The sequence below is a fragment of the Chiloscyllium plagiosum genome, chromosome 13 (genome assembly GCF_004010195.1).
Source record: "Chiloscyllium plagiosum isolate BGI_BamShark_2017 chromosome 13, ASM401019v2, whole genome shotgun sequence".
Classification (NCBI taxonomy): Eukaryota; Metazoa; Chordata; class Chondrichthyes; order Orectolobiformes; family Hemiscylliidae; genus Chiloscyllium; species Chiloscyllium plagiosum.
This window is the reverse complement of record NC_057722.1, coordinates 21,743,178-21,767,262: the sequence shown is the minus strand read 5'-3', so window position 1 is coordinate 21,767,262 and position 24,085 is coordinate 21,743,178. Positions and strand designations below refer to the sequence as shown.

General features: G+C 41.3%; 1 protein-coding gene across 1 annotated transcript in view; it reads left to right on the top strand.

Moving 5' to 3' along the window:
* clstn2a (calsyntenin 2a) overlaps window positions 1-24,085 on the top strand; it is a 543,177-nt gene that overhangs the window by 128,215 nt on the left and 390,877 nt on the right. The window contains exon 3 of the mRNA XM_043702948.1: window positions 14,211-14,246. Within this exon, the coding sequence (XP_043558883.1) occupies window positions 14,211-14,246 (36 nt within the window). The remainder of the gene's footprint in view (window positions 1-14,210; window positions 14,247-24,085) is intronic.

The window sequence follows — 24,085 nt, the reverse complement described above, 5'->3', positions numbered from 1 at the left end:
AAAAGATTTACAAGGATGTTGCCTGGGTTGGAGGATTTGAGCTATAGGGAGAGGCTGGACAGGCTGGGGCTGTTTTCCCTGGACTGTCGGAGTCTGAGGGGTGACCTTATAGAGGTTTACAAAATTATGAGGGGCATGGATAGGATAAATAGGCAAAGTCTTTTCCCTGGGTTCGGAGAGTCCAGAACTAGAGGTCATAGATTTAGGGTGAGAGGGAAAGATATAAAAGAGACCTAAGGGGCAACTTTTTCACGCAGAGGGTGGTACGTGTATGGAATGAGCTGCCAGAGGAAGTGGTGGAGGCTGGTACAATTGCAACATTTAAGAGGCATTTGGATGGGTATATGAGTAGGAAGGGTTTGGAGGGATATGGGTCGGGTGCTGGCAGGTGGTTGGGATATCTGGTCGGCATGGATGGATTGGACCGAAGGGTCTGTTTCCATGCTGTACATCTCTATGACTTTATGACTCTAAAAGTGAACAGAATTGTAAAGCAGGTAGAATTAGAAAGGAGTGGATGTCTGTCATTCATCTTGTCCAATCTGAAGAAAAGTCAGCTGTGGTTTATAACAGCCAGCATTTCTAAAAATTCTTTCATGGGATGTTGATGTCTCTAGCCAGAATTTTCTGCTTATCATTAATTGTTCTTGAAGGCCCCGGAGGGTAGGAGGCTGAGGTGTGACCTTACAGAAGTTTATAAAATCATGAGGGGGATGGAAAGGGTAAATAGACAACGTATTTTCCCTGGGGTGGGGGAGTCCAGAATTAGAGGACATAGGATTAGGTTGAGAGGGGAAAGATATAAAAGGGACCTATGGGACAACATTTTTGCCCAGAGGGTGGTGCGCGTTTGGAATGTGATGGCAGAGGAAGTGGTGGAGGCTGGTACAATTGCAACATTTAAAAGGCAACTGGATGGGTATATGAATAGGAAGGGTTTAGAAGGATATAGTCCAAGTACTGGCAAATGGGACATGATTAGTTTAGGATATCTGGTTGGCATGGATGAGTTGGCCTGAAGGGTCTGTTTCCTTGATGTGTATCTCGATGACTCTATGGTGATGACCTACATTGAACAGGTACATTTCATCTTCATAGGCACATCTATGGTTCTGCGAGGAATTGTTTTTATAAAATAGGTGAATCCCAGGTATTCACTAAAAGAATAAAACCAACAGTATTAAACAAACAGAAGAAATGTTACATTAGTCACCAAAGCAAACAATAAATGGTAAACTGAAACAAAGAAATGAAGATGCTGAAGATCTGAAACAAAAGCAGAAGTTGCTGGTCTGGCAGATCTGACAGCTTCTGTGGAGAGAAACCAGAGTTAACATTTCAACTCCAGTGACCTTTCTTCACAGCTGTTCTTGCAGTGTTACATCCTCCTCCCTTCCGTACACTGAACAACCCTCACACTGGGCCTGTCCTAGATCTGTCTCACTTAGCATGGTACTGGTGCGCCACAAGACTATGTACATGGTATCCCACTTTTCACAATGCATCCAGAAAGAGCATTTCTAATCGAGTAAACTCATTTGTGACTTGCAGAGCATTGCACTGAAAATGCCTCCAATATTAAACTTTTTTTGTGCTTGATGAAAGTGTGTGTGTAAAACAGTACTTTGAAAGGAAATCAGAAAAAACGATCACATTTTCCACCGTATGGCCTTGCTAAGTTGGTGTCTATTAGATAATTGATTATTTTTAAATGCATCAACATTTCTTCAAGTCCTGTTCTAATTATATTCCCTCACTGATAAAGCCTGATGGATCATCTTGGATTGCGTGTTAAATAATAGCTTTACTTGGATGTGTTGCCTTGCAACACAAGGTCACCCTGCCAGGCGGAGTTTAATTTCACGCACCAGAAGCCCATTAGTGAAATAGGCATTTAGGAAAAAATATATCTAGAAAAGAAAGATAATATACAATCTCTGAGGTTGTAACAGCAAGAAACATGATACAATGTATAATATCAGATGTATGGTCTACATATGTCAGTGGAGGACTAAATATGGAGCTTAATATTGTTAAAGCACAAGCTAATGGTTGAACTCATGGTGATGTGTATGAAGCAAAAGCTCATGTAATGAATAGTCATGAGCAATTGATTATTTCCACCTTTTGAATATGTGATGGAAAGGACAATTCAGGTGCAGAACAGTGACATTTTTTGACTTAACACTTGCCATGATCATCTTCATCAGTGAACTGAGAAGATGAGAGAGCTTTTTTGCATCGAAACACTTACATTTGGGAAGTGGATGCAGAACTTAAAGCCTCATTTGTCAGTACAGTCACTTTGCATGTTTCAGAATCTCTAGGCATTGCGATGCCTCTGCAGTAATTGTAGAGAGGTGCTTATCCAGCAGTGACTGGCACAGCTCATGATAACTTAGGATGGCTTTGAAAGTTGCAAAGCCTTATGGAGTATTGTGAGATGATTTAGGAGATGCTTAGTTGGGTAACTTTTGTGAAAAATCTGACATAGGAACAATACTTTGAAGACTTCTCCAAATGAATAAGTAAGCAAATATGTGGATGATGAACACTAGGATAGCAAACAAAGGTGGCTGTCATGGCCTGTGCATATACAAATGGTACTGGTGACACCTAATATTCCCAGTCTATATCTAGGTTGTGAATCAGCAATATGGTTGTGGTGGACTGCAACAATCACAAGGGCATATCACGATAACTGAAGCTTTGGCTGCTAGTGCAGCTGATCGAGGGAAGTTCCTGTCACAGGAGGAAGGTGGAGAAAGCCTTCCTGGTGTGAAAAAAGGGTCAGGGTGCCTCAAGCTCTTTGAGAATTGCTGAGAGCTAAGTGACAAAGAAATCAAATCACCAGGAAACAATTAATGCAGAAATGCGCTTTAAGAAATAACATGTTAGAAGTGTGAATGTGTGAAGACACAAGCTTTTCTCAAATCCACCAGGTCTTTCTGAGCAGAGCTGAACCTGCAAGGCAATGATCCTTGTCCTGCACCAGAAACATTCTCACCAGAAATAAAATGGAAGTTCCGAGAAGAGCCAAGTTAGACCTGAAGCATTTGCTCTTCTCTCTCTCTCTCTCTCTATCCATGGACCTGCTGTGTTCACCATTCTTGCTGTTTTTATTTCAGATCACCAGCATCTGAAATGCTTTACTTTTATCATTTGTAGCAGACGTAATATTGCACTGGGAAAGTGCATATGAAATCATAGCCCTGCTGTTCCTGGAGTCATTGCAAGAGTCAAAGATTTTAATAAGTATACAGAATTACCCAATTTATCTGTCTTTTATACCAGGTTGATGGGAATCATGAAGTGAGTTTCTGTACTGAATAAGAATGAATATTTATTATAAATAACTGGAATGAAAATTTCTAACTATAGCTTTGCAATTATGAGCCATTGGCCTGTAATTTTACTTGTTAAAACTCGAACCAACTTAAAAACTCCCTTTGTATACACAAAGGCATGTGTGAATTTAACATGTCCAGTTCTCCCTGCTGCTCCTATCTTTAGAAAGAGGTCTGGCAGATTTTTCTCTTCACCTCCTTCCACATGTGAGCTCTGATTCACAGTCATTTGCAAAAGCTGCAGAATGCTGCTATTTCTACTGCAGCCAGCATTATTGTATAAATTAAAATTCTAATGTTCTGAATCAATATTCTTTGGACACATGATTAATATTCAGTCTGATCTGACTGTCAACTAAATTACAAAAGGACTGCCAATTATCAACACTGTTAGTCATCCCCTTCTCGGCCTTTTGGTTCAGATCAAGTGTAATTTCCATATTGCGGGTCATCAGAGGATTTCGAGATCGTCACTGGATTGGTTGTTAGTGGATTGTCAGTTGAGGTGAGCTGCTGTTCGTAGATCTTCAGGTAGACAAGCAGGAGGCTGGAAGAACATTTCGAGTGTAACCCTTCTTCCGTCCTAAATGTTGACTTCTCCACCTCCTGATGCTGCCTGGCTTGCTGTGTTCTTCTAGCCTCCTGCTTGTCTACCTTGGATTCCAGAATCTGCAGTTTTTTTGTTTGTAACTTAGTGGATCTTTATGCAAGCTTCGGCCCAACACCAATTCAGGGTCCAGCCAATCAATGCTATGACTGCTGCAAGTGTCTGAGCCTCAGGCAGGGTGTCTGGAACACAGTCAGGATGAATATGAAGAAGCTGGAGGAAGGTACACCAGTTGATCGGACTGATACACCTGGTCATGGCCAGATGGGCCTATCTACTCAAGGATAATTTCCTGTTTCTGACCCAACTTTTCCTGGTCAGATCCATTGCCTTCTGCTGGTTGATTGTCACCTATAGGACAACCAGGTGGCCAGAAAATGAAGCCAAATGTGAAACCTTTAACCCCGGAAAACACTGAGGAACCCAAATGAGACTGTTAAGACTGGAGAACAATGAAGTCCTTCTTGAATTTCTTGTGGACTGGTGGGAAGCTGCTAAGGGGAGCATCAAGAGGTTCGTTGTACTCAAAGATGTTCAGAAGGTGAGAGACGGATGGGGAAAACTGTCCAAACTCCAGACAACCATGCAGATCTTTCTCCTCCTGTGGATGATGGGGGCTGACATCACGGAGAATCTTCAGGAGGTGAAGAGCCAGCAAGCCTTGCTCTTTCACTCGGAGATCTCCAAGATAATCTTCCAGTCCAGTGTCCGTGCCAAGGAGCAGGATGAGACATGCTCACGTTTCTCCTTTGAGAATATACACAGGGAGAGCTCTGTGTGCTCAGCAGTCTGAAGGAAGAAGATGGCTCAGTAGCGTCATCTCAGTCTGACATCCTGAGGATCAGCAAATCCTTTTATTGCCAGACATGAGGCCCACAGACAGTGCAGCCTCCCGGGGTAATTCCTGTCCTCTGTCACCGAGGTCTTAATCAACAGCCAATGGGAGAGGCTGGACCAGCCGTTATCTCTGGATGAGCTGACCAAGCCCCTTAAGCCCTTAGAAAAGATTAAAATTCCCAGAAGTGACAGCTTATCGGTTGAGCTGTATTCAGCTCTGTCGGACTTAATTAGCTGGGACCTGCTGGGAGTGGATGATGGTATGCTTCTAACAGGTAGCATGTGCAAATCCATGAGGAAAAGAATCATCACCCTCATTTACAAGCGGAAGGGGGAGAGGGAGGCGATTAGAAATTGGGGACCAATATCACCGACAAAAGCAGATTAAAAATTCCTGTCTAAAGTCATCACCAACCGGATTAGGTCTGTTCTGGGACTGGGGATTCTCTCCAGCCAAACCTGTGCTGTATTGGGTTGGACGGCCTTAGAGAGCCTCCCACTCCCCAGGGTTACGATCGCATACATGCAGGAGATGGGGGTTAATGCCTGGACCAGGCAAATGCCTTTAACAGGATATCACACACCTATATGTAGGATGTACCCTCCAAAATGGGCTTTGGGGAGGGATTGAACCTGACTGCTCTACACCAACATCATTACTACAGTCTCAATCAATGGGAGGGAATCAGCTTCTCGATCAGATGCAGGGTCAGGCAGGGCTGCCCGCGCCCTCCTGCCTTGCTTGTGTGTTGGATGCTGCCTGACCTGCTGTGCTGTTCCAGCAATAAAGTTTCAACTGTTGGAAAACAGGGAAGACAGCCTCTCCCTATAGCTCAAACCATCCAACTCTGGCAACATCCTTCTAAATCTTTTCTGAACCCCCCTGGAGCGACAGAGGCTGATGGGTGACCTAATAGGGGTTTATAAAATCATGAGGGGCATGGATAGGGTAAATATACAATGTCTTTTTCCTGGGGTGGGGGAGTCCAGAACTAGAGGGCATAGGTTTAGTGTGAGAGGGGAAAGATATAAAAGAGACCTAAGTGGCAACCTTTTCATGGAGAGGTTGGTGCGTGTGTGGTACAATTGCAACATATAAAAGGCATCTGGATGGGTATACAAATAGGAAGGGTTTACAGGGATATGGGTCAGGTGCTGGCAGATGGGACTAGATTACGTTGGGATATCTGGTCGGTGTGGATGAGTTGGACGTAAGGGTCTGTTTCCGTGCTGTATGACTGTATGACATGGTAACTCCTCAAATCTCCAATTTTCATGTTTTTAAAAAACATTGTTATATGGGTCCATTCACTGTAGGTCATGGAACTGTAGGTAATTCTAGGAAATGTGTATTGTGTTCATGAGAGGGAAAATCTTGTGCTTTGTTGAGCTCTGAATCAGGTGGCAGTTGGTCGCTAGAGATAAAAAAAAAGTGATGTTGCTGGCGAATTCTTTATTTTCCCTTTTAGTGCACGAAGGATCTTGTTCTCATTAGTCTTTGTTCTGTCTGGATTTCTGTGACTTGAAGGTACAGGCAAATTACCTTGAGGCTGCTCTTCACGGGTGTTAAAGGACTTCAAAGTACATTCTACAACAAAGGGAACAGTTTCCAAGTACAAGGCTTACTCGTCACACTCTCTATTTAGACAATTGCAGTGAGTCATTGCTGGTGCCAGCCCACGTTTGAGGACTTGCAATGAAACGGCTAGCTGCCTAGTTTTCTCATGATTTTCACACAAAATTTCCTCTGCTTATTAAATAGATAGACCTCTGCCACAACATTTCAGAAAAAGGGACAGAAATCCTGGTAAAGTATGGACAAGCTAGCTTCTTATAAATTAATCATTCTGACACCTCCAGGCAGCAGTGCCATTAAAGAATCATACAGAAACAAGCCATTCAGTCCCTCAAGTCAGTCTGTCTCTTTCTTCGTGTGAACCATTCATTTGCATTGCATGTTCTTTCCCTGCTCTTTCTATTTTAGATAGCAAAGGTGGTAGTGGAGAGTCCTTAGTTGTTATCCACAGAGATTCTAAGTATTTATAATTAATATTGGTATCACACACTAGACTTGCTGTAATTTTTTGAAATATCACTTTTTTTCAAACCAACTTGAGTTTTGAAGTTGCTTTAATATTTTGTGCTAATGAACAATGTTCACTCCTTAACAGGGCGGCACGGTGGCTCAGTGGTTAGCACTGCTGCCTCACAGCGGCAGGGACTAGGGTTCAATTCCCACCTTGGGCGACTGTCTTTATGGAGTTTGTGTGGGTTTCCTCCCACAATCCAAAAGATGTGCATGTTAGGTGAATTGGCCATGCTAAATTGCCACATATGGGGTAAATATTGGGTAGGAGAATGTGTCTGGGTGGGTTACTCTTTGGAGAGTTGGTGTGGACTTGTCGGGCTGAAGGGCCTATTTCCACACTGTAGGGAATCTAATCTAAACAGAGAGTACCGGTGGCATCTTTTTGGCCATGTAACCTGATTTCAATAACTAATTCATAAAGCCACGAATCAACACAGGAGCATATTGTCGAATAAAACTGTTTGTTCTCCAATGTAACACAAAGAACTGCTGAAGATCTAAAACAAAGACAGAAATTGCTGGAGAAATGCAGCAGGTATGGCCAGCATCTGACAGAGAAAGCAGGCTATCCATAGATGTTGCCAGATCTACTGCATTTCACCAACAATTTGTGCCTTTGTTTATTCGCCGGCTGTCTGAAAATTACTACACCTTTTTGTTTTTCAATTCCAATTTGCATGATCACAATGATATAACACACAACCAATTTTGTGCACCTGGATCCATGCATTTTAAGATGTTGCTTTTAGGAATATATCTTTTCTACCCAAATAATGTAGTTCTATGTCAAATGTAAACATAACCAGTGAAAATAAAAATGGTTTATGATGGCATATGATTTATCAATCAATGCATGTCCAAAGCCATATCTTTCATTCTTCAATGCGTTGTCTTAAAAATAATGAAGACCTGCTAAATGAATACAATCAACGATCATATCTTCATTAGAAAATGTACATGCAAACACCTTGAGAACTGGTCAGCATTAAAAGGCCAATGCACTAAACAGGCTTTCAGAGAGTCTACCAGATAAAGCCGCAAAACGTCTCTGAAAACGTATTTGAATTTGTGTGTGTACTGGTATCTGCTCTGAACTTTATATATTAGACTATTTCTTTTCAAGGTAGAGACTGATAACTTGTAACAATAGAAAATTTCCATTGACCTTTCATTCTGAAAAGGATCACAAAACTTCCACGTTTTAAGAATTTTATTGTATTAAGCACACCAAAGTCATCATTCTCTAAATACAACTTCATTGACAGCTAGTGCAATGAAATTCAGAAAAAAGTATTCCCTGCAAACACATTACAACTGAAAAAACCCTTTATAAGGTCATATATAAAGATCCGAGCCCTCCTGGCTTTAACAGTATCTCTTCTCCCTGCCCTAGCAGGGTAAATGTTATATCCTTGTGAATAGTCCCCTTCACTCAACACTTTGAACATTACCAAATTAATTTCTTTAGTTCTTCCCAAACTTTGTTTCTTTGAACCAGGAGTCTGTTCTTAACAGCCTTCTGTTTGCTGGTTAACTCAAAATAAGTAGCTTTTTTCCTGTTGGCACAGCAACACTTGAGTGAGTCTTTTACATCAATCTTTTGGTCTCACTCATAGTTTGTAAAGAGTAAGAACTGCTGCCTTCTCTCCCATATGCAGGTATAAATGATTACACCTTACTTTCTGTTTGTTTTTACCTGGAGCCTTTTCTCTGCATGCTTATCTCTGGGCAGATGTTGTCAAATGTCACATTCTCTTTTCCCTTTCACTTTTGTTTTTACTTAATCTGTGGGCTGTGAGTGTCACTGGCTGTGCCAGCATTTAGTATCCATCCCTATTTGCCCTTCTTGAACTGCTGCAGACCATGTACTGTAGGTAAATGGTAGACGCACCATGTCATTAGGGAGGGAATTCTAGGATATTGACCCAGCCACTGTGAAGGAAAAGTGACATAATTCCAAATCAGGACAGTGAGTAGTTTGGAAGGGGAATTGCAAGCAGTGGTGTTCCCATGTATCTGCTGCCCTTGTCGTCCGAAGTGGAAGTAGTCGTGGGTTCGGAAGGTGCTGTGTGAGGAGCCTTCAGATATTTCTACAGTGTATTTTGTAGATTGTGCACACTGCTGCTATTGAGCATGTGTTTGGTGGAGAGAGTGAATGTTTGTGGACGTGGAGCCAATTAAGCAGGCTGCTTTGTCCCAGATGGCATCAAGCTTCTTGAGTGTTGTTGGAGCTGCACCCATCTAGGCAAGTGAGGAGTATTCCATTGTTGACTTAAAAATTCTTGGACCACTCATAGGTTGCAAAATAGCACTCTCTTATTTGTAATTAAGCCGGTGAGAGATCAATCGACAAAAATCTAGGATATCAGAGATGACCCTGAATATACCAATAACTGATCTCTGATTTCTAACAGAAAGGCAGCATATTTTATCATTCCCACACATTTTAATGTTAAGCTGTCGTAAGTAAAAGTAGATAAAACAAGCCGATTAACAACGTTCTATTGATCAGCCTAATCATAGTACTGGGAAGAAGTGTATACAGAAACATCTCCAAGGTTATGCAGAGAGTCCTGCATTCTTGTAATTCATATTCTCACTGTCACTGTGACTGCAACTGCCATTTTGAACTTGTAAGGCAAATTATTATTACAAAATAGAGACTTACAAAACGGAGACTTTTAACCATTGATTCCCCAATACTTTATCACCATCACATTCCTGAATTGTGCCTTGAGGTGGATAGGCTTTGGAGAGATGGGAGGTGAGTTATCACTGCAGGATTTCTAGCTTCAGATCTGCTCTTTTAGCAAATGTATTAAAATGGCTAGTCCAGTTCATTTTCTGGTCAATGGTAACCTCTATCACCATCCTGGGAATTGCTGAACTGTAGGTGTGGGAGAGTCATTGACAGGGAGGCAGAGAATGTGCATGAAATCCCAGTGGCGAACCAAATGCTCTCCTTATTGGCAGGGACTCTTTAATTAAATGAAGCTATGATACATAATCAAGATATTTCTACCGTCCCACTCAATGGTAGGGATGGCTGGACAGTTAAAGTTCAAGGCCATGTAACTTCTAATTATTAACAAAATTCAATATTTTGATCTTACTTGGTGCTTGCCATTAATTCATCTATCTTCAGTTTTTGCTGTTTAGTTTTCTGTTTTCTTTTAACAACTCTGCTTCCCTTAAATCCGAGTTCCCTCTCAGGTTGACACCCACTGCGAAGTTTGATTTAAAAATAACCCCTGTCCCCACAGCACTAGCAAATCTCCCTGTGAGAATATTCATTCCAGTCCTGCAAGGATGCAACCCATCCAAGTTGTACAACATATGCCCCAGAAGCGGTCCCAAAGCACCTGAAATCTATCTCTCACTCATTCAGTCTCTCTCACTCACACGCTGACAAACACACACATTCTCTCTCTCTCTCTCTCCCTCTCTCACACACACACTCTCACTCACACAGTCCTGACTCTCACACACATTCACATGCTCACTCACAATCACATGCTCACTCTCACTTACATTCACATACACACACACACACACACTCTCTCTCTCTCTCTAGCTATGTGTTCAGTCACACAGTTCTCCGAGTATGCTCACTAACGCACAGCACTAGCAAGCAATCTGGATCTGACTGCTTTAGGGGTCGTGCATGTCCAAATACTTTCAAGCTCCCTCAAATCTGCTTTCAGGACCTCATCGTACCGCCTTACCTAAGAAATTGATGCTGACATGGATCACAAACTCTGGCTGTTGACTCCTCTCCAGGACTCTGTGACATCCTCAACCCTAACACAAGGGATGCAAGGTGCCATGTCAAGAGCGCACAAATGCTGATCATACCAGGAGACTTGGAATCACTAGATCTGGGGCAGGAATTCTCATTGGATTGCCATTCGATACTGCATTTACTTGGAATAGCCGGAGATGACATTGAGAAACCGATCTGAGCTGCTCTACTTTGATTTGAAACTGCTTTGCAGCTCATTGCTTGACCTCATTTGTGCTGCAAGTGTAAAGAAATGTAATTGTGGCCCTTTTCCATTTGTGCCCTGCTTTTTCTGTATTTCACAAAAACACATTGCGCAATATTTTTTCATTCCAGTCGTAAGAGATTAGAATTTAAATGATTTGGCTGCCTGTCAAATTCTATGTTGTAGTACCTTGACTGACCTCCCATAACTACCGTTATACATGCTATGCTCTGACAGATGAGAGTTGCAGTAGTGTTTGTGGCGCTCTGGAAGCAGCAGAGCTTTTGAAGTGTGTTTCCAGCCCAGCATGGTGTTAGAACTTACTGTGTGCTAATCAATGAACAGTTCTTGCATACGTTGTAGAAGAACTCAGCCCCGGGCACACAATTATCTGGTTAGCACTATCTGGCCCTCTCCTGGTTCTGGGGGTATTGAAGGGCTTTAACATTTTAATCTAATGAAATATTTACAATGTAATCAGTTGCTCCACTTCTATATAATACAATGCTTTTAATGAGTTCTATTTTTCATTGACACATGTTTAACCTTTCTCAGTTCAGCTTTATCTCCTCGTTTTCGCATTTTGTATTCTGGGCTACAAAGCCAGTATAACAGCTTCAATGATATGATCTCAGCCCTTTTCTTTAATTGCACAGTTTTCAAATTAATTGACTGTATCTCATCGAAGTGGATACCATTAGGGGTTAGTGAGAGTTTCTTGCCTGCTTCAAAACATACTGCATTGTATGAAGAATGTGAATGAAAACAGACTTGTATGGTCAATCAAGGGATTTAAGAGGGAAAGGGGTTTTGCTCTGAATCTGGACTTTATTGTCAAACCTAATAGATTGTGACTTTCAGTTTAATGTAGCTTCATTATGTTTAGTGATTCTGTATGGGAGAGGTGATAGCGTAGTGATATTATTGCACAACACCAGGTTATAGTCCAACAGGTTTATTTGGAAGCAATAGCTTTCAGAGTGCTGCTCCTTCATCAGGTGGTTGTGGTCAATTTTTAACTCCCCAGTCCAATAAATCATGGTATTACTGCTGCACTGTTAATCCACAGACCCAGGTAATGTTCCAGGGAACCTGGGTTTGACTCCCACTGTGGAAGATGATGGAATTTAAATTCAATATATCTAAAAACAAATCTGGAATTAAGAGTCTAATAATGACCAAGAATCGTTGTCAATTGTCAGGACAAAAAACATCTGGTTCACTAATGCCCTTTAGGGAAGGTAACTACCATCCTTACCTGGTCTGGCTTACATGTGACTCCATACCCGCAGCAATGTGGTTGACTCTTATCTGCCCTCTGGGTAATTAGAGATGGGCAATAAATGCTGGACAAGCCACTGAATGAGTAAAAGAAATAAACTAAACTTAGTTTTTTTCATATACAATGCTGAACATTAATACTTGAATTTCTTTTGAACCCCAGGTGATGAACTTTTGGAATTGTCTACTGCAGAGGGCTCTGGAAGCTCAATTTTGAGGTTCATTTTAGATAGAGATTGATATTTCTGACAGCAGTGGTGTACAAGGTTATGGAGATGGACTAAGTAAAAGGGCATTGAAGAGTTCTATCAGCAATGATCAGAATGAATAGAAGGACAGGCTCAACGAGATGGATGGTCTACTTCTGTTCCTGTGTTGCTATGGTTTATGGATAACATTGAATCTGTCCTAATTTCACAATTACCATGATCTTGCTAAATATGAAGCAGTCTTAGTCAATTGATATTTTTGTTTGTGAATCTGACCGATTAGATTAAAAATGAAAATTGGGGCAGACATTTTGCTTTATCATGGTACTAATAATGTAGAGGCCCCAAAACCAGAGCAATCTGTTCAAATCCCACAACATCAGCTGGGGAATTTCAACTCAATTAATTGTGGTGTAGGAAAGTTTCAGTAAGGAGACAATGAAACTGCCAGGGAGGCTGTTGTGGTGGAGGGGTAGCACCCCTACTCTGAGCCAGGAGGCTGGGATCAGGTGCCACCTGCTTCAGAGGTGTCTACTAGCATCTCTGAATGGGATCAATGGAAAATGCCTGAAACGACCAGGTTTTTGCGAAACTCCATGGATTCACTAATCTTGTTTTGGTGAAGGAAATCTGCCATCTTTGTTTGTCATTTATTTTGTCCCACTTTTATCCTAGCGTGGAGCTTGCCTTCTGTTCTTTATCCATCTTTCTTCCCTCTCCTTTTCTGGCTCTCTGTACTCGCTTGAAGCCAATGACATTTCTAAGCTTTCTAATGAAAGGTTATTGACCTGAGATGTTAATTCTGTTTCTCACTATAGATGCTGCCCAGCCTGCTAGATGTTTCCATCATTTTCTATTTTGTTGCATCTAAAGTTGTTTTCTGAGCTCAAGCCAGCTCCAAAACGTAGTTTTCGATACTATTAGATTTCAGAATGACGGAGGTTGACCAGTCCATATGTCTTAGTCAATTTATGCTGGACTTTGTTGGGTGGCACGGTAGCTCAGTGGTCAGCAATGGTGCCTCCCAGTGTCGGGGACCCTAGTTCAATTCCAGTCTCGCATGACTGTGTGGAGTTTGTATGTTCTCCCCATGTCTGCGTGAGTTTCCCCAAGGTGCACTTGTTTCCTTCTACAATCCAAAGATCTGCAGGTTAGTTGGATTAGCCATGGGAAATGAAGGGTTACAGGGGTATGAGTTGGATCTGGGTGGGATGCTCTCCAGAAGGTCAGTGTGGGTTTATGGGCCGAATGGCCTGCTTCCACACTGTAGGAATTCAATGATTTGTGTGTAATTGCTGAGTTTACAGATTATTGTACAGTGACATCACAAACAATCGTACCAATTCATTCTAATCTGAGGAGACCATCGGACAGCCTAGGAGGGGAGGGAGGTTGTGATAGAGGTGGCTTGTAAAACATAGCTTTGTGACTTTTCCACTGCCCTTCTGCTCAGCCTATTGTGTGGTTTAAGAAAGGTATCAGGCAGCCTTTCCCCTAATGTTAGGACAATTGAAGTTCCTTAACAACCAGTTAGTGGGCATTGTAGTGCCTTGTGGCTCCTTTGCCCAATAGTGATATCACTGCAAAGCTGCAGGCTTTCAGAGTTGGGATACGGGCTCACACCTGACTTGTCAATCGGGAGAGTGGGGCACACAACAATTTGTACAATCGAGCCCATTTTATCCCAATCCAAAACCACACTCAAGTTAGTATTAGCATTATCCATCTTATGAATTTCTTTTTCACAAGCATTTTTGGTAAGGTAAAGTTCATTATGAACGTCTGCAATTATTATTATTTTCCTTAATAAGCTTCTCAACTGAAATTGTATTTTTTTTCTCCTTCCTTACACAGAACACAGTTTCGGGGTCAACCACAACTACAAAAGAGGTATTGCACTTTCATTTGCATTCAAACCTTCAAGAACCAATCACAATGCAGTATTGGCAAATATTTATAGAAGCTTGATAATTTGATATGTCATGTTAACATGGTCCGGAACTGTTGTCTTATTGTCTGGTTGTAACATTAATCATGGAACTATGGTTGTATTTTGTTTAGTGAAGCAAAATTATCATGTCCATTATGTCAGTACTTTGAGCTAGACTTACTACAAATGATTGGATGGAAAAGTTCGGTCGAGCGCTCTGACTCCTTTATTTTACCCCAATCCAGGTAGCTGAAATTAAAGTGCAATTGTGATTGAGCAGATTGAAAATAGTTTTTCAGCAATCATCAATTTTGGGCTTTTTTTTCACCAAAGCCAACTTTCTAAATATGCCTTCTCAAAATCCCTGTTACAATCACCATAGTAACAGCTATCTGTTTCTACAAATTTCTACATTTTTACTGAAACCAATCTTAAGGAATTAATTTGCGGCATGACAGTGCCATTATTTACTGAAGTGGATCATTGCCGCTTCCTCTATTTATTTTAAGCATGGTAGATATCTTACAAGATGATAGTAACCTCATTTCTTTTATTGGACATGCATTCTAATTATAAATTACTGAAACCTCATCTGAAAAATAATGTGTCATGCTTATTGCCTGAACTGGAGGGGTTGAACAAATTAGAATCTTGGTAAGGATTAAGTACATAGTCCAGGTGCAATTTATTTAATTTGTGATCTACAGCTTAAACTTCACAATAGATGTTTGTGACATGTGTGAACATTTTAATTTGAATACACAATTTATTAGTATTTGGTGCTGCATATTTACTGACCATTGCAACAAGGGGGCCCTTCAGGATTAGTTTACATGTACAATGCACACATAGTGTCTATCTTGCTCCAAGCAGTCAGACAGACGCACATTGTGAGCAGTTTACATATGTATGAGTGCAACAGTGCTGCACCTTTTAAAGGACTATTGTACATGCAGGAAGTATAACTTGGGAAAGAGTGAGGCTTGCAGTTAACCACTGTGTTCTCTTGAAGAAATAACAATGCGCAAGGATTCTGCTTTTGATCTGCACAAATATGAGATAAATACAGAATGCCACTGTAATGCCACACACAGTCAGACAGCCTAATTTATGGTTGACATATGGAAAAGGTTTATTCCGATTGATCTGAAGGAGTCACTGCATTCAGGAAATGGATGGTGGGAGTTGATAAAATAGGATGAAGGTTATCATTATGGATTGAAACACTTTGTTTAATCTATTGCTCATTATGTCTACTTGTCAATTTACATAACTGATGCAACAAGTCCACAAGTGCGAACCCAAATTTAGAAACTTGCATAATGTAATCTGACATTGTAGCATTGATGAGCTGCTGTGTCTTCTGAAGCACCACTTTTCAGATGAGATGTTCAACCAAGGTGCCACTTCCCCCTGATGGGTGTAAAAGATCTCATCTTTTTAGTAGAAGGAGAGCAGGGGCCATCTCCTGTTGTCTTGGTCAATAGTTATTTCTTGGCCAAAATCACTAAAGGTTTAATTGGTAATTCATCTCTGCATTTTGTGGCCTCTTAAAACAACGTTAGAATAGTGACTGCATTGCAAAAAAAAACTTCATGACTCAGTGGTTAGCACTGCTGCCTCACAGTGCCAGGGGCCTGGTTCCATCGGGTGACTGTATGGAGTTTGCACATTCTCCCCGTGTCTGCTGGGTGCTCTGGTTTCCTCCCACAGTCCAAAGCTATGTAAATTAGGTGGATTCAGGGTCGGGGGGGGGGGGTGCAGATTACGGAGGGGGGTACGGGGATTAAAACTAGTCATGGAAAATGTGGAGTCTTGAGGATAAGGTAGGGGTCTAGATCTAATGGGATGCCCTCAAGCGGAAAGGTGAGGACTCAATGGGCCGAATGGCCTCTTTCCACACTGTGGCAATTCTATGCCTGTGTGATATCTCTGCCACCCTGAGATTGTGTGCACATTTGTTAGCTCTTTCTTTAAAATCTGACAGCTGTTTAATGACGCTTGAATTACCCGTAAACCATTGAAGCTTTGGAAAGGGTTCAGTGGAGATTTACTAGGATGTCTTTGGTATAGAGGAAAGGTCTTACGAGGAAAGGCTGAGGGATTTGAGGCTGTTTTTGTTGCAGAGAAGAAAGTTGAGGGGCGACTTAATTGAGACATATAAGATAATTTAGTGACAGCACAGTGGCTCAGTGGTTAGCGCTGCTGCCTCACAGCGTCAGGGACCCAGGTTCGATTTCTGCCTTGAACGACTGTCTGTGTGGAGTTTGCACATTCTCCCCGTGTCTGCGTGGGTTTCCTCTGGGTGCTCTGGTTTCCTCCCACAATCCAAAGATGTGCAGGTCAGGTGAATTTGCCATGCTAAATTCCCATAGTGTTAGGTGCATTACTCAGGGTAAATATAAGGTGGGGAAATGGTTCTGGATAGATTACTCTTTGGAGGGTTAGTATGGACTTATTGGGCTGAAGGGCCTGTTTCTATACTGTCGGGAATTTAACCTAATCTAAAAAAAATCTGAGGGTTGGATAGGTTAGACAGTGAGAGCCATTTTCTTCGGTTGGCGATGGCTCGCACGAGGGGACATAGCTTTAAATTGAGGGGTGATAGATATAGGGTAGATGTTAGCGGTAGTTTCTTCACTCAGAATAGGGGCGTGGAATGCACTGTCTGCAACAATAGTAGACTCGCCAACTTTAAGGGCATTTAAATAGTCATTGGATAGGCATATTGACGAGAATGGAATCGTGCAGTTAGATGGGCTTCAGATTGGTTCGATAGGTCAGCACAACATTGAGGGCCGAAGGACCTGTACTGCACTGTAATGTTCTATGTTCTATCTAAACTTTGATTATCTTTTACTGTTTCTGGAGCTATGGCAACAACACTAACTGAGGAGTGCAACATGGGAATAATGTGCCATTCAATTCTTCTCTTACTATGTTGATACTGAAGATTAATTTAGACACATTGTGGATCAAGAATAATTTATTATACACAATAGATGTTTTAGCAAAATTGAGGCTCAGATGATTGAAATGGAAGTGGTTGTATGGATACAAAGAAAGCAGAGCTTTGTGTTCGAACTACTATTCTTTTGCTTTTGTTTGATTACATTGTTCGACGACTTGGATATGCAGGGCTTTTTTTCCGTATTCATATATAAATTGAAATTTATAAATGTAGTAAACGGTAAGGAAGGTGAGAACCATCTTCAGATCAGACAGTATTGTGCCGAATTCTGTGCAACACACTTCAGGAAAAGTCAAAAACTTGGAGAAGACACAGAGAAGATCTACTAGAACAGTATTGAAAAGGTGCAGTTGTTCTCCTTTACAGCAGAGAAGACTAAAAGTAATTTTGGTGGAGTTACTCAAAATCTTGCATGGTTCTGTTCAAGCAATTAAGGAGAAGCTGTTTTTAATGGCAGAAAGGTCATAACCAAGACATACATTTAAGGTAATTGGCAAACCACTGTACAAAGTAATGAAAATAAAAGTGTTAATCTGAGCTAAGCTGAAGCTCCACCTATTTTGATAACCCCCACACTGTTGGAGCATCAGGGAGTTTTGGCAAACGATAGTTACACACAATCACCTCGATAGCACTTGTCTTACCTACCTCGGATTATTAACAGTTTAATCTGCTTCTGTGTAAGTGCAACCTATTTGTAGTTGCTAAGTTGCAATAAACTACCTTCTGCTGATATTTTGTCACAGTTCATCCTCCGCAAAAGAGAAATGAAAAGTCCCTTACACTATCAAAGGCAGCAACCTTGGTTAGAGAGGGTGATGCTGGATTGAATGCTGTGGCCCATCACATATTTCCAGCTACACTCTAAGCCAAGCTGTCCCAATATAGTCACAACACTGGCATCTACCTGACAGTATGGAAAATTACGCAGGTATGTTCTGTATACACAGAACAGAACAAATCTAACTCCAGTAATTGCCACTCATCAGTCTGCTTGTCCCCATCAGTAAAGAAATGGAAGGTATCACTGACAGTGGAAACACAGCACTTATATAGAAATTACCCACTTACTGGTTTCACTTGGGATTTCGTAAGGACCACTCAATTCCTGATTCCATTGCAGCCAAAAGAACTGAATTCCAGAGGTGAGGTGATTATGACTATTCCTCACATCAAGGCAGCATTTGACTGAGTGCAGCAGGACAAAGCATCCCATCTAATGCTTCAATATTCACTCTGTCCACTGACAGGCAACAGCAATATTAACAGTGTATACCATTTAGAAGATAGATTGCAGAAATTCATCAGGCAGCAACTTCCAAACCCACAACTGCTACCACCTAGAAGGGCAAAGGCAGCAGATAAATGGGAATACCACCATTTGACAGTTCCCCTCCAAGTCACACACCATCCTTACTTGGAACTACATTGCCATTTTTTCACTGTTGCTGGATCCAAATCCTGGAGCCCCCTCTATAGCAGCGCTATGGATGTGCCTATACTCCAAGGACTACATTTGTTAATGAAGGCAGCTCACTGCCACTTTCTTTCGGAACATAGAGTTGGCCTAGCTAGTGGAGCTCACAACCTAACCACAAGCCTCTCATGCTTCTAACCAAGCCAAGTACTTATTCCAACATGATGATGATGGTAGTGGTGCAGATGTGACTTCCATCACCAGGAGAAAGAATCCAGAAAAATCCAAAAAAAGAGAACAGAATAAATTTTGCAAATTAAAAATAAAAAATACTTTGAGTGCACATACCTTTGAAGAAAGGACCAGTCAGCCAGCTCCTGTGAATGTTTTTATAAACAGTGACATAACTCATAGGTAGATAAGATATTGAAGAAGGCATTTGGTACTCTTGCCTTTATTGGTCAGTGCATTGATTATAGGAATTGGGAGGTCATGTTATGGCTGTACTGGATATTGGATAGGCCACTTTTGCAATGTTGTGTGCAATTCTATAGGAAGGATGTTGTGAAACTTGAAAGGGCTTAGAAAAGACTTACAAGTATTTTGCCAAGGTTGGAGGGTTTGAGCTATAGGGAGTGGTGAATAGGCTGGGGCTATTTTCCCTGGAGTGTTCAAGGCTGAGGGGTGACCTAACAGAGGCTTACAAAATCATGAGGGGCATGGCTAAAGTAAATAAACAAGGTCTTTTCCCTGGGGTGGGTGAGTCCAGAACTAGAGGACATAGATTTAGGGTGAAAGGGGAAAGATTTAAAAGAAACCTAAGGGGAAGTTTTTTCATGCAGAGGGTGGTGCATGTGCGGAATGAGTTGCCAGGGGAAGTGGCGGAGGCGAATACAATTGCAATATTTAAAAGGCATCTGGTTGGGTATATGAATAGGAAGGTTAGAGGGATATGGAGGGGGCCAAATGCTGGCAAATGGGAATGGATTAATTTGGGATATCTGGTTAGCATGGATGAGTTGGAAGGAAGGGTATGTTTCATGCTATGCATCTCTATGACTCTATAACTGCAACAGCTCATTTGAACCTTTTACTAAGTGGAGAATATAGAAATCAATTCTTTGAATAGAATAATGAGAAGAAAATATTAAGTCCTTAACCTGAACCTGAACTTGAAGTTAAGTGTTTATACTTCAAAACAATGTTCAAGGAGAGGATTTTAAAAATATTTTTCAGAATTTACAAGCTTTGAAACATCTGAAAGAATTTTAGAAGCTCTGTCCCAAGTTTTTAATGGAATTTTAACAGTCTAAAGATTTTTTAAAAATACATGAACTTTTACACGGAAAGGGATTTCAGGAAAGAACAAGTTAAAAGGCGAGAAGCATTAAGAAGACAAGGTGCAATAAAAGGCGAGACTCTCTAAAGAGCAAGAATCTGTAAAAGACAAGACAGTTTACACAAAAAGCGTATTTACGAGACAAAAGACTTTAAAAAAAACATGAAAGCAATAAATTGTGACAGAACAACTAGTTCATCCAATTTAAAGCTTTATTAGAACAATTTGGTATTGTTCAACAGCTATATAGAGCTTAGAAAAACCAGAAAATAAATAAGAAGCTACAAAAGAATAACAGGCTTTACAACAGTTTAAACTGCAACAGTATTTCTAAATACAGAAGTCCAGCTGATTGAAGAATTCAGATTTAAAACATTTTAAAATGGTTAGCTTAATCAGCATATTAAGAAGCAGTGGTAAAAGGATGACATATGTAACCACACTCCAGATTGGTATTAGTCCTGACAGATATCAGAAATGGATGTCATCAAATACCTTGGATACAGAAGAGCTTCAAAGCTGAACAGCAAATCAAAAACAGAATATGTTAATAAAGCACAGTGTTCATTAGGTCCATTAGCAGATCACATTATCAATCACCAGAAAATAACAGAAGGTACAGGCAGCTTCACTGATGTTATAAGAGCCTTTGATAACTGTTTTAATTAAGCACACGCAATTATTGAATGAGTGAAATTCAACAGAAGAATTCAACTTGCAGGTGAAAAGGTAGACAGAGCTTCAACAATGATTTATGTATATCTGTTGAAACAAGTTAATATGGAGCTTTACAAGTAGAGTTGATAAGAGATGGAATTTTTGTCAGCAATTTCTAATCCATCTTTATTGGATCTTTTATGGTCCAAGGAAGACTTAAGTTTAGGAAAAACTAACTAAATTGTCTCAAAAGCAGAGACCATGAAAAATCATCAGCGATTCCTGTAAGAAGAATGGAAATATCTTTACTGTAGACCAATAAAACCTGCCAACTTGAGAAGGTACTAATATGCTAAACATCGACAGGATAGGTGAACACCAAGTGAAGGTAAAGCAGCAGGTTATAAGCATCTATGTCAACATGGTGGTACAAAAAAAATCAATACACACAAAACTGTGTCCAGTTGTAATACAATGTCAGTTCTGTAAACAGGTTGGATTTTTGGACTAGAATTCAACAACAGTTTTCAATAAACAGAGGTACTGCTTGATGTACACCTGAACAAGTTAACGCAGTGGTCCAAATATGACTGGAAGAAATATCCTTACATAATGGGTTGCATCTTATCAGAAATTGGATGTGACTCTTTTTGAAAAGTTTCATGGAGGGTTTCTCTCTTCAAGGCCTGCCATTTTTTCCTCATACCATCTTCTCAAACTCCACCCCCCCTCCCCCCACCCCCATTAACTATGCACCACATCCCTACAGCACCCAGCTCCTTGTATTCTCCTGCTTAGTTTTGGAAGATGGTAGCAAGTACACTTTGCAAGCAGGGACAGGCACCCAGCTCTCGGATTGGGTCAGGGCTGCTTTCACCACGCTCGCTTATGTAATGCCAACCTGCATGCTCACAGGCACCATGCTTTGCAGTGCCAATTCGCATAGTCACACAAGCAGGCAACTTGCCTTGCTGCTCAGCAGTCCTCAGCCAAGGGGGCGTATGGCAGTAGGTTATGTTCATCTTGTGCTTGCACCACATATTAGCAGCTTACGTGGAAATCAGACTGTATTTACTGTCATATCTCAATGTCTTCGAGGAATCGTGCTCACTGAAGTCCATGGAGGAACCCATCCCCAGCACAGATGATTAAGACCAGCCACTGAAACCAGACTAGAGATTGGCTAGAGTCAAGCCTTTTGTTAGACCATTCTCGGTCAGATGTCCATGCTTCTGCAGTCTAGAGAGTGGGTTAGAATCAGTCCTGTGGCTACGTGGTGGACAGTCCTGGAGGGAGTGTTAATGAATTTGAGGTGATAAACAGGCATCAGTCAGGGATTGGCAACTTCATGTCCGGGTCTGTCTGATTAAGTTGTTCAAATGGTAGATGCAGAAACTAAGGATGAAGAGGTCAGCTGGATACGAGGAGGGCCACTCTCACAGGAAAGAGGCTCAGGGTCTAATTGTAGGGAAGGGGTCTGCAGGCGGGGCAGGATGACAGTTGTGAAGGGGCAACTATATTTGTAAGGGAAGGTACAGTAAAACAAGGATGGAAATGGGATAATGCGGGACGGTATCATCCATAGTCAGGAGCACACAGGCTTCAGTAGGGCAAGGGTGTTGGTAATGTATGGCCACACCTTTCATGGTCATCTTCTGTGGCTGGGACTGGGGATAAATGTGGGCAGGTTAGGTGAGGACCTAGGGAGGTGCAAAGCCAAGGGGGTTCACAGGGAGGGTTATCAGGAAGGGGATCAGGATGCTGTGTGCTGCACTGATATGTGGAGCTGAAAGCTGGAAGCTACTGAGTGAAGAGTACTCATCTTGCCTTCCACCAGTAGTTAAAATTGAGAATGCACACAATGGGAAAGAGAGTGGCAGTTACCGTCTCTGGAGTGTGTGGGGTAGGTGCCTTAAACTGTGAAGGAGGGGAGCTGCAAATCCCACCAATGTGTACAATTCTTTTAGAGGGCACTAACATTATACACAATGTGGACACGGCCTGCAGGCTCCCTAATCCCTGGCAATTCTAAGGCAGTGGCTCCACCCTGGCATCTATCTATGATGCACCCTGGATGGGCATGAAGCTAGGTGTCATACAGACACTGTTACAATCAGCGCATGAGCAAGATGATCTTCCTTAGCTGATGTTCCAAATCAGAAATCACAGTGATTACTTTCCCATTGTCAGCATGGAAGAAACCACAAATTTCACTGGATTATAGGAAATACGTTTCCCATCCCCAGACCTACACCAGGTATGATAGAATCCTCGGAGGATGTATAAAATATATATAAGACTTGAGATGACAACCAAACATTGCAATGGAAGTTATGTAATATGGTCCATCCAAGATCATTAGTATAGTTTTAATCTAACCAGCTCTGACAGCACAACAGTCTGCGACATACAGGGGTGACACTGAACAGTTAAACCAACTGATGACATTGATGTTTAAAAAAAAAGTCTGCCACATCAGGCAAAAGAAAAGGCGGGATGACTGAAGGTGCCCAATTTGTTGAGAGATACGAGTTGCATGTCCTTTACAGTTCATCAGCACAACTGTCTTCCTTTGTGGACTTTGAGGAAATCAGTGTCCAGATAAAATAATGGACCACCAACAATAACTCTATCAATGGTCAACCAAGTTCTGAAAAAAAGATATTTGTCAAATAAAATACTTTCTAGAGAGAAATAAATCAACACTGAACCTCCAGGTCAACAATCCTCACACCGATGATCTGTCAATCTTCTGAGCCTGAAACAAACACATTCTCCAAGTCATCATCTCACCGGTTTACTTCAATTTCTGAAAGAGGAATGGGATTGGTTAATGAACCAATTGTCTTTACCATTTTATAATGGATTATCTAAGGGGAAAAATGTTTTGGAGAAGTTGATCTATAAAGTATTGGATATGAAAGGGTTAATTCGAGTTCGGATGAAGTCCCCAACCCCCCTCCCCCCTCATTCTGACACATAATCTAGCTGCAAACAGTTCAGGCAGACAGTAGTTGGGCACAGCTTCCTGATGGAGATGCATGTGTCTTACTTACCTCTTGTTAGTAAAGGCTAATTTGTCTCCGTGGAAATGCAACCTGTCTTTAGTTACTAAGATATAGCAGACTATCTCTATTATCTAAAGCAAGAGCATCTTCTGCTGAGACTTATTTGTAGTCAATCCTCCTTCGAGTAGCAAAACAAGGAGAATTGGTGGCAGTTCTCTCCCCCCGTGATACACCTCATGCTTTTTACACTGTGTGTGTGTGTGTGTGTGTGTGTGTGTGTGTGTGTGTGTGTGTGTGTGTGTGTGTGTGTGTGTGTGTGGTACAATGTATTGCTATCTGAAAGGGAGATAGAAATAGATTCATAAATGATTTTCAACAGCTGAATTGAGCAAATGCTTCAAGAAAAG